At 37.1% G+C, this 11492-nt stretch overlaps 1 protein-coding gene across 1 annotated transcript in view; it reads right to left on the bottom strand.

Annotated features, from left to right (window-relative positions):
* Nucleotides 1-1111: 1111 nt before the first annotated feature.
* MARCHF5 (membrane associated ring-CH-type finger 5) overlaps nucleotides 1112-11492 on the bottom strand; it is a 53980-nt gene continuing 43599 nt past the window's right edge. The window contains exons 4-6 of the mRNA XM_068961392.1: nucleotides 5233-5416; nucleotides 4944-5110; nucleotides 1112-3954 (exon numbers count right to left, since the gene is read on the bottom strand). Of these exons, the coding sequence (XP_068817493.1) occupies nucleotides 3838-3954; nucleotides 4944-5110; nucleotides 5233-5416 (468 nt within the window). The 3' untranslated portion in view covers nucleotides 1112-3837. The remainder of the gene's footprint in view (nucleotides 3955-4943; nucleotides 5111-5232; nucleotides 5417-11492) is intronic.

Raw genomic sequence — 11492 nt, 5'->3', positions numbered from 1 at the left:
TCAGCTGCAAACACATCTCTTCCCTTTGCTCTTCGTTCCAGGAAGGCAATTAAACAAGACATTTCATCACTCCACCATTTCTAATAGGTATGTGGGTGGCAGGTTGCAGAGAAGAGGCAACCTTGAGATCCCAGGGAACCAAAGAAAGGTTATGGGCAAAAGAACCTCTAAATTGGCACAACTGGCAAGGAGATCAAGCCAGTCAACCCTACAGGAAATCAGTCCTAATATTCATTGGAAGGACTAATGCAGAAGTTGAAGCTCCAACACTTTGGCCACCTGATGGGAAAAGTAGACTCACTGGAAAACACCCTGATGCTGGGAAAGATTGAAGGCAGGAGGAGACAGCTATGACAGAGGATGAGATAGTTGGATGGCATCACTGACTCAATGAATATGAATTTGAGCAAACTCCAGGAGACAGTGAAGGACAGGGAAGCCTGGCTTGCTGCAGTCCATGGGGTTGCAGAGTTGGACACTACTGAGTGACTGAACAACAAATTGGCATACATTTAGTTTCTCTGTGTATCAAAGTGTTCTCACTTAATTCTCAAATAACCCAGGAAATATCTTTTATAATCTTCACCTTATTGATGAGGAAGTTGAGGGTCATCTGAAAGGTAATTTACCCTACAATTAATTAAACATCAACTGTAATATGCATCCAGTACAGAAGTTTCTTGGCTAGCCTGTCTCTCAGATGGTAGCAGTGAAATGATTTAGACACAATTCCTATGGACGGGAGTATTTGATGTACTCATTCTAGAAGATTCTAATCTTCATGGCATAAGACCACCCACAGATCTCATCTAATCATAGTCCAAGTGGCTCTGAGGGTGGGTGAGGGGGGTTTCATTTTTAAAATTAGAGCATACTTGGAATTTAGACTGGCTTGCTTATAAAATTAAGATAAATTTCTTTATAGTTCTCAAAAATACAGATTACTTGTATTAAGAGCAGATGTCACTAGTATCTCAATTACTATGATTTAAAAAGAATTATGTAGGTATGGAATAAACAAATTATGTTATGGAAGTTGTTCAACAGACAAAGTACACCTAGAGAACATAAAAATTCTTTATTTAACCTAATCCAGCCAGTGTTGAGATAGTCTATGTTAAAAACAAGACATTTAAAAAAATTACAGCACAGTTAGCAAGGCAGTGACTAATTAAGTCACTCAGTTTAATTTTATATTCTTCACAGTCATTTGATAATCAGGTAATGATGAACAATATTTTCTGCCACTTTTGAGTTAAGTTAATTTCTGCAAACAAGAGAATTCTACTAGTTATCACTGAACTTTATAAAAGAGGTTTAAAACATTAACATTTATAGAAATAACACAGTGAAGCAATGTGAAAATAAATTGGAAAACACAAATATACCCACCCATCCCCAAAGTCTAGAGCATTCCTTTAATCTGTCCCCTGGTGTTTCTCTTACTACCTCATTCCCTCGTCCTAGAGTTCAGCAATTGAGACACTGCTACTCTGTAGGGGCTATTTTGAGCTTAAAGTGCCTCTGTTCCTTTAATTTCTCAGTTAACCCTAGAAACAGTCTTCTGAAATAAAGTATTACTCATATTTCAGAGATGAAGAAAACCGTGGCTAAGAGGTAAGTTGCTTGATCAAAGTCATACCTGTAATTATTAAAAGCAGAATTAGGATTTCAACCCAGGTCCACCCAACTTTAGTTAGCCTATGATTTTGTTGCTTCAGGGTGGTGTGGGGCACTTTCTGAAGAGGCTGGTACATGGTACTTCTTGAGCTAAGGCTCTTTAGATTTCCAAATGTTCCATCCCGAGGCTGAGGCTCCTCCGGTCCCCAGGAACTTGCAATTCCCCCCAGAGCCCTAGAAACTTCTTCTCCCTGCCTCCAAAGGATTAGAGTTGCTCCTCTGGCCTCACAAGCCCTGATGCCAAACAAACCCAAGCAGTTACTCCCCCATTTTGGGCATAAAGTATTAAATGGAGAACTGTGTGCCTGTATAACTTTAGCAAAGGCTGCTAGAAGCTGTTCTATATAACAAAATTATGCAGGAAATATCCAGTCTTTTAATATTGAAAATTAAAGAAAAGCCAATATATTTTATAATTATAGCTAATAATCTGCTATTTTTATATATAATCATAGATTTTTATATTTCCCCTTCAGAAGTGTAGCAGGGTTCTTAATAAGGCTGTCAGTCAAATATTCCCTTCCTAAGTAAATACAACTTTGAATGTTCAATAGTCATTCACATAAAGTTCATGTTATCACTCAAAATTAAGACATTCATACTATAGAAAGGTACCAGTCTTAAATTACTAAATTAGCATACATCATTGCAATCTAACAAAGCTCAATCTATAGTTGCTACAATCCTAAAGAAAAGTGGCCACTTAATCGGTAAGGGGAACATTCATACTGTCATGCATTAGATACTGTGAATTAGAAAATAAATAGGGTTTTTGAAACTATCTTTAAAAAATTTAATATTAATTCCTGAAAATAACTCCAAGACCATTCAGATCGCTGAACATTAAAAGGGCCACTACTGAACAGCTTAAAATAAATAACTGCTTTTGAAAAATGAATATAAAACTAGTTCTACAGTGATTATTAAGGTGCTAGCCTCCTCAATATGACAAGCAATTTAAATTTAAAAACATTAGTATATTTTTTTCCTCATAATAATCTCACAAAAACAATGACCTTAATATTTGCTCAAGACTTCTTGTTTTCATAATTATTCCTCACTGACTGGTATAAAAACAAAGAGCTCAAGGCCTCACCTAGGTATACTCACTGCTGGTTTTCTGTCTGTTGAAATTAGACTGTAAACTACATAAAAGCAGGACCCCAGTCTGTTGTGCTCACCACTGTATCCCACACAGCACTTTGCACAGCGCCTGGGGAAGCAGGAGGTGATCAAAAATACCTGGATAACTGAATCGATGAGAGGAGAGTGAAATAACGATTGATTTTCTGCAAATCGTTCTCTGTGCTCAAACTACGATAAACTGTCAGTTCTATTTTCTAGAAATATGAATTAAAAACTTTCTCCAGTGATGGAAGGACCCGATTCCTGTGTCTCTGTGTCAGTTTCTCTCTCTCTCTCTCTCACACACATACACATGCACGCACACAGTAATTAAGACTGCATGAGTCAATTACATCATGAAGTATGAGATGTCAACATTATATAAATAAAATTTAATAGTGAAAAAGTGATCTGGAAGCCCTGTGAATTTTTACCCTACACATTTTGGAGGACATCACATGGGTTAAGAAAAACACAACAAAATTGCATTTGTTCAGATAATCATTTGAATGTTTACATACATTTTTGGTTTGTTAATTATTTATAACTAATTTACATTTCCTCATATTAACATATACTTCTGCTTAGCTTGTAATCAAATTATGCCAGTGAGAAAAATCCTCACAGTACCTTCATTGAGTTGCTAATTCTAAGAAAACACTGAACATGAACATGTACAAAAGAGGCGTTTGAATAAAACAGCATGTGTATTTTTAAATATTTGCACAGTTTGATCTTTACATTTCTGTCTTGAGGAAGATATGAGCCAAACTCAGGTTCACCATGCTAAGATAATGGTTCAGATGACCGCCATGGAAGAAGTACATATAAAACAATGAAAACAAATCACATCCTCAGGTTCCGTGATTACTGAGAGGGTTCCCCTGCCCTAAGTGCTTTATTATATTTCTTAAAAATATGAGAGCAGCAGCTTATTACAAGCCTCCACTACTGTGCATCAATGATGGAGTCAGAACAACACAACAGGTTCATAAGAATGAGAGGGCTGCAGAACAACGGGAAGCCACAGTTTTATGCTTCTTCTTGCTCTGGATAATTTAGAATTTTGCGGTGTGCCTGACGTAAATATTGCTGCTGTTTGAAGTAAACCTTGAATGCTCCTTTAATGGCAACAAAAGCAATTCCACCCTAAAAAAAAAAGAAATATTAGCTTTTTATAATGCAATTTATAGGAAATAAAAATCATTTTACTTCTATCACAAAAGACATTGTTACTGTTGCTAATTCAGATGGCTGCAAACGAAACAGTACTCTTTTTCTTTTTTTTAATCAGAGTGAGATATGGAGACAGACACTGCAGGTAATACGTCCGTGAAAAAAGTGAGTGTCAGTTGCTCAGATATGTTTGACTTTTTGCGACCCCATGGACCTCTGTCCATGGAACTGTCCAGACAAGAATACTGGAGTGGGTTGCCATTTTCTTCTCCAGAGGATCTTCCTGACCCAGGGATCAAACTCAGGTCTCCTGCATTGCAGAGATTCTAAAGGCAGATTCTTTACCATCTGAACCACCGGGAAGCCCAACAGGTCAGAGATGCCTCTATCATCTCTGAGTAATCTTCCTTCTCCTTAGTTCTAATGCTCAGGCATTATATGCAGGCTATCTCCAGAGAGAAGTAGGAATAATAATAATGACATCAAACAACATAAAGGCTTATTTATTACTCTGTGGTAACATTTCAAATGTATGATCTCATTTAACCCTCATAATAATTCTGAGGTAGCTACCACGACTATTTCCATTCTACAAGCACAGAGAAGTCAAGCAATTTTATTTAGGTTTCTCAGCAAGGCAATGTCTCTGATAGGATTTGAACTGGGCATTCTGACCCTAGAGCAGAAGCTCTTCACCAGTATCTTTTGGGAGTGATGCTCTGTGCCTAATCGAGGAGAGAAATCACCCACAGCATAGTTCCAGAAGACCAGAGCTACTATAGTGGCTCCTCCTCTTTCTGTTGCTGTTGGATGACAGTGGGGATCAAACAGAGGCTTGAGGCACAGGAGCAACAGTATAAATGTTTATATAGTCCCATTCTTTTTTTTTTTTTTTGAAACAAATATATAGTGCATTCTCTTTGTACAGTCACTTGAAAAAAGTAGCATTAAAGCCATCTTACCAAGATTGTCCTTTGTAAATTAGAGTTAACACTACTGAACATTAGTTTACCAACTATTGTCGCAATAGTAGGAAAAACAAGGGCTCCACACAAAATTCGGGTGGCAGAGACATGATCTGCTAAAGGATTAGCCTCAGCTGGAATTCGAGGAACAGGACAACCAATCCCTAGAGAAAAAGATGGAGGGTATTAGTGCTAATAAATCAGAAGCTAAAATATCCTTGCATGGTAGGATTCGTCCACAAGATTGATGTGGTATGTTCATTACCACCATAATTTAGGGCCTTACCTGGGAATATACTATTCAAAATTTGTAGTTTATTTGAGTATTTGCGCCAGAGTCTAAGCACATAGTCCTCCCAGCGAATCATCTTGCCTAATATCAGCATGACAGGAATAGTAGGAAGTCCAATTAAAAGGAATAAAGGATCAGCTCTCTCCATAACATCCAGACCTTCTTTATGGCCTACAACCTGTGAAACAGACAGCATTTGCTCCAATCATTGCCTTGTCTAATGAAGGGTTGCATGCTTGAGTGCAATTCATTTTAGAGAATACTACTAAATTTAGAAACAAAGTTTAAAAAAATAAAGCTGTTTCATATTAAATTGGAATAAAAGCTTTAAAACTCACATTGATTACGTTTCAATGGAGGGAAGGGGATTTCCGCTTCTTGCTTATGTTCCTCTTACTTGATTTGGTTAGCTTGGGTTATAATTTTAGGTTCCCATGTATCTTCCCAAGAGCATCTGTTTTCCTGCTCTTCCTACCAGGAGGTAAGCACAGCCAGCCAAGGGGTGGGACTAGTCCTCAGGAGATGGCCTGAAACCTCATTTCTCTTAGGCTTTCTCCCTGCTCAGTGAGACTGAGTGTAATTTCTCTGGCTGGGTAAATGCTGGCTCAAAAATGCAGACCAAACTCAAAAATGCAATTCCAAGGTCTAGATTTGGGGGAATGCAATAGGAGGTCCAGTTTTGGCTATAGGTTCCAGTCACTTTTTCTAATCCAGGAACCCAAGGGTGCTTTTCTATCAGGTTGTAAAGCTAAAACAATCCTTTTCCTCTCATCTGGGTCTTGGGGTTATTTCTCAGTTGTTTAAGATCTGAGAAGCCAAGAAGGACATGAATGAATTCTCATCTGTGAATCTCCACACTTGCCCTCCTGGCAGAATTCTTTTCACTTGCTCATCAGTCTCGGCTTTTACACGTCTCTCAACATGGCCATTCTGCTGGTGAGTGTCTTACTTTTAATTAGAATGTGTCCCTGGATTCTCTTTCACAGGTCTCAAATGACCTTCCTTTAGCCAAAAGTCCCAACTGCTCACAAATTAAATGTATTTCTCTGAAGGATTATTCTTGGCAGTTATGACAGGGGAAGACTATTTCAGAGTTTCAGAGTTTGAGGCCATCCAGATATCATAGGTTGATATGAGGACAGTATTATGAAGGATTCTATATAGTTTTTCTGTATACACGTGAGGATTAAATGGTGAAGAAAGAACTGTTGATACAGACTATCTATATCTTTATCTGTCTATATCTCTGAGAAGGATGAGGGAAAAGGAAGGAAATGCAAGGAGAGAAGGGAAGAAAGAAGGCAGGGAAGACTAAAAGCCCTACAGACAACATTTACTTGGGAAAACAAACTCATGAAAAAGTAAATTGGATCTTTTTTTTTTTTTTTTAAATGAGATGACCTTTATGTCAGCTATTATAGCAGATTTTTTTTAAAGGTGGACTTCAAGATGTGAAATAAGGAAGCTGACAATGATCAGGGAAAACTGAAATTCTAGGCAACAGATCTGATTCAGGTAGAAATAGTTTATGAAACCATGTGGAGTGGACCAAAGTGGGCATTATTAAAGCTTCAGCCCAGACTTTTGTACATGACTGATTTATCTAACCAAGATGTAACACTGAAGAGTAGGGACCAGCCTCTTCCACATGCTCAAAACCCACGGTGTCAGTATCTAATATTCTTCTGTGTCTCCAGGTAGAGCTGCCCTAAAGTGAATTAGTCTGGTTCACAATATTTCATAAACACATATCCCACACATTGAGGGCAAAAGTGAATTAGCCCAGACTGTCCTTACCTATAGTGCTTGCTCCATGACATCATTTTTTATATCATTTTGTTATTTTTAACATTATGATCACTTTATAACTAAATGTGATATAAATACTTCTGCAGTGTTAGCAAATAAACTCGGAAAACTGAAAAATTCCTTTGTTGGGTTATGTTTTCTTTTTAGAATTTAGGTTTTAAAAATATAAAGCAGAGTGTGTATTCAGGTATGGGCTATATATAGTAAAGGAAAATTTATTATGCATCGGGGGTATCAGTAAAAATCTTCTAAACAGGTGTCTAAGGATGAGGAAATAAAAAAGGAAACAGGGCAAATAGTGAGCAAAAGTCCATTTTCCCATGTGTGCTCAAGAGGCATGCTTTGTGCATGAAGTTGAGGCTGACTATTACATGCATACTCGCATGCATTCATTCAACTGAATATTGATTATGTGCCAGACACAGAACTCGGTGCTGGGAAATAAAAAGTGAACTAAAGAGACATCTTTTGGAGGTGACAGACAACCAAATCAAACAAGTGTACAAACGCAGATGTTAAGGAACTAGTGTAACATCTGCAGTGTCATACTACCCGCTACCACAGGTCAGAGTCAAGGGTAATAAACGAAAGCTGAATTAAGCAATGGGGCTGATTTAACTTTGGTCAAAACGAAACCAGCAAACCTTGTGTAGAATCATGTACATTCTGGTTTTATGCCCTAAGATAGAAAAAGAGATTATTTTCAAGACTTAAATTTTGAGGTTAGATTCAGGAATGATAGAATGCCTTTGCTAAGAATTTCTTATCCATATATAAAATCAAGGCCTGTGGTTTAGAGAAACTGTAGGCTAGTCTCCATAGTCAGCCAGGCCTGCAGTTAATCAAAGGTGAAAAGCTAAGAGTTTTAATTAAGGTCTGATCCTTTAAAGCACCTCCTACAGAACCCTACTTTTAAACAGCAGGATGGAACAGTGATGAACTAAAAAGTCTTCTTAGCATTAAGGATAATTAAATGTAACATAATTAAGAACAGTCAATCCTGTGGGGGTTCTACACTAGAGGCAGATTGGTTGGATTGACAAAGAGAATGAAGTTAAAACAATCAAGAGGCTCCGCTAGCCGTCCAGGCATGATGGGGCTGGGTTGGGGGAACGACAGTAGGTCAGGCACTAAAGACAGTGGAAAGGAAGCCAGAGATGTTAAAACATATCAAAACAGAAATTGCTTGGACTTGGTCAGCAAGTCTCAAAGAAAGAGTTAAAAATAAAGGTAATCCTAAGAATGTAGGCTATGTATTGAGTAGATGGGAAAATAACTGTAGGAATCAAAGACATAGGAGATTATAACAGGGAATAAATTTAGGCTTCAAACTGAGGAAAAGAAAGTTTGGTTTCAATAATAATGAGTGTGAAGTCACAAGAAGTCATTGTGGACCTAGGGTGGATATTAAGGTTCCATTGTTTCAGGAAAAATGTTTGTGCTTTTAGAACCAAGTTTCCCTTAAGGAGCCCTAGATTAGGGACAGCGGTCCTAATGCTTCTACCCTGTTGTGTGGTATTGGACATATATAGGCTCTCTGAATTTGTAAATCAGGAATAACTGATAGTATCTTTATCACAAGACTATTGCAAGAATTATGTGCATCAGTGCTTGGAAGGTGCTCAGCCAGGTGCCGGGGGGGTGGGGGGGAAGTTAACTATCATGTTCTCTTTTTGACAGAAATTTAAGTTGAAGGGGCTATTCAAGGTCTTTACGATGAACAGGGATTGAACCTAGGATTGGTTCTGGTTCATGAAGAAATAAATGCGAATGAATGGGGGAAAAAATAATGATCTGATTCCTTAATCTGATTTACTTGAACTTCAGAGCAGTCAGAGAACAACAACAAAAAAAATAGTTAAGTGTTAAAAAGAAAATCTCAAATTCTGCTGATGGAGTAGGGGGCATGATTGCTACCAAATACTCTGATGAAAGATAAAAAGCCTTAAAAATACTCTTAAATTGCACAACAGTATCTACCTACTATCACAGCTGATCTCTCTCTGGGCTAAAAAAAAATCTTTTCAAGTGAGACAGTACACGTGAAGGTTACTTCTGAATGGTATAACACGTTTTACACGCACACACGTGTATGTATGTATTATCATTTTAGCTCTTTTCTGTCACCATTAACATGTTCATTTTTGTCTCCTTGCTCACATCATTTCCCCTTATACCAGTCCAAATTATTCTTCAAGAGTTAGCTCAAGACTTTTTTCATAACTTCAAACAGCCTCTCACCTTTACAGAATTAAAATACTGTTAATGAGGCTTTTGCATTCTTCCCATTTGTTTATCTAACCTTATTACTGTTTGCCAGCTGCTCACTTAGGTACACTTTGCTTCAGGCTGTATTCCATGAGGCTGCGGATCAGGGCTTTCAATTTGTTCAGTCTTTCAATTTGTTCGGTATTTTATGGATCTGTGTTATTTTTTGAATGAATCATACCAATATGCTTCAAAATGCCAAAATATAGCTGATAGCCCTTTTTAGGGGATACAAACTGTATCCTTTAATTGGCTCCTGTTGTTGAAGTGTCTCGTCAATTACTATAATTTTTTAAGACTATGCTAGCCTAAAAACTTTTCCTCAAAAAAAAAAAAAGAGAGCCATCCCACTTATAGTCAGTTAGGCCTTAAAGAGAAATCACTCAGTCTAAAAGGGCCTTAACTTCCTCATCTGCATATATGTCTATATAATGTATTTGTACATTAAACAATGTATAATCTCCTAAGTTTTCAGGTCTTTGTCAGTCCGAGTGAATGGTCCTGAACTTCCTTGATCTACTGATATACTAATTCTCATTACTGGAGTTTAATAAATTATTGCAGAGCAAGTATCAGCCAGACAAACCTGTTATTACCTGGCAGAACTGGTCATATTAAAAAAATAATTATTTATGAAAGCTTTTAAAGTTAATATCTGCATATATACTATATAGGGGATACCTAGATATCAGATAGTCTCTACTTTCTCAAGAAAAATACCTGTTAATAGGAAGAGCAAGGCCTGAATACAGCAAAAATTAAATAACTTAGAATGCCTTGGAGGAGGCAGCCCAATAGGCCTCCAAGTTAAGATTGTGGAGAACACTGCATAACAAATCACGTTAAAGAAATGAAATCTTTTTCAAGTCAGTGAGCCTCAATCTTTATCCACTATCCTGTGACAAATGATTTGTGATTCATTCCAGTGACTATATCCAGATTTCTGAGGTGTCATCAACATTTTATAAAGAAGCATTGCAAATCCCATCTCATCATGATTATTAATGTAGCAACCAGAAGGGCTGCTCACTCTTGACCAGGCATAGATAGGTTACGTGCAGTTTCTAGAATACTACAGATAATCTCTTGATCCCTTTTTCTTTCACATACTCTTTAATTTATATTAAAGAAAGGCAAGTTATATCTTACTGAATTAGTTATGAAACAATCATTTGATCACTTAAGTTAGAGGTGATATTAAGCTTTGAGGAAAGATATTGAAAGGTATTATTTTAGGAAGATTCATTTAGAAGGTTGGATTGACAAAAACAATGAAGTTAAAGAAAACAATCAAGAGGCTCCGTTAGCCATCCAGGTATGATGGGGGTGGGGTGGGGGAACTGATAGTAAGTCAGGCATTAAAGACAGTGGAAAGAAAGTCACAGATGTTAAGACATATCAAAATGGAAATTGCCTGGACTTGGTTAGTGGACTGAATATAGGGCTATGCAACAGAAAGAGTTAAAAATAAAGGTAATCCTAAGAATGTAGGCTATTTATTGAGCAGAAGGGAAAATAACTGTAAGAATCAAAGACAGGAAAATATAACAGGGAATAAATTTAGACTTCAAACTGAGGAAAAGACAAGTTTGATTTCAATAGTAGGTGTGAAGTCATAAGAAGTCATTTAAGGAGAAAGGCCATGCTGCTGTTATAGGACTGATTTTATGAAAATATTAAGATGAAAGACAAAACTGAACACAAAACTCATGGTTAAGATAGGTAGAAATCTTTAAGGAAAAGGTATAAAGAGAGAAGAGTCAAGGGCTTGGGACTAAGTAAATCTTCAAATTTAAGTCTCTAATTTCTATCAACAATGACTGTAGCTTTGTTTTGTAATAGCAAAAAACAAGTAACTAAGTGACTGATCAACAAGAGACTGGCTGTTGAACTGCTGAAATTCTATACAAACAATGCTATTCAGATTTCTCCATATTTTGTGAAAAGATCTGTAAAATTCACTGGGATTCAGCTCTAATGTTTTCTTTTGCGAGGAAAAGAATAGTGTATGTGAGAACATATTTATTCTTACATATGCACAAATAAAGTCTGGAAGAAGGTTTGGGTTAGGCAGTGGCTACCTGGGGAGAGGGGAACCTGGGCAAGTGAAGGACAGGAGTAAGAAGACTTTCCCCTAGAGAGCTTTTAAAATATTTTCTTATTTTTAAGCCATGAGA

Source organism: Capricornis sumatraensis, chromosome 23 (genome assembly GCF_032405125.1).
Source record: "Capricornis sumatraensis isolate serow.1 chromosome 23, serow.2, whole genome shotgun sequence".
In the NCBI taxonomy this organism is placed as follows: domain Eukaryota; kingdom Metazoa; phylum Chordata; class Mammalia; order Artiodactyla; family Bovidae; genus Capricornis; species Capricornis sumatraensis.
Note: the sequence above shows the minus strand (reverse complement) of the source record. Positions and strands in the feature narration are given on the sequence as shown.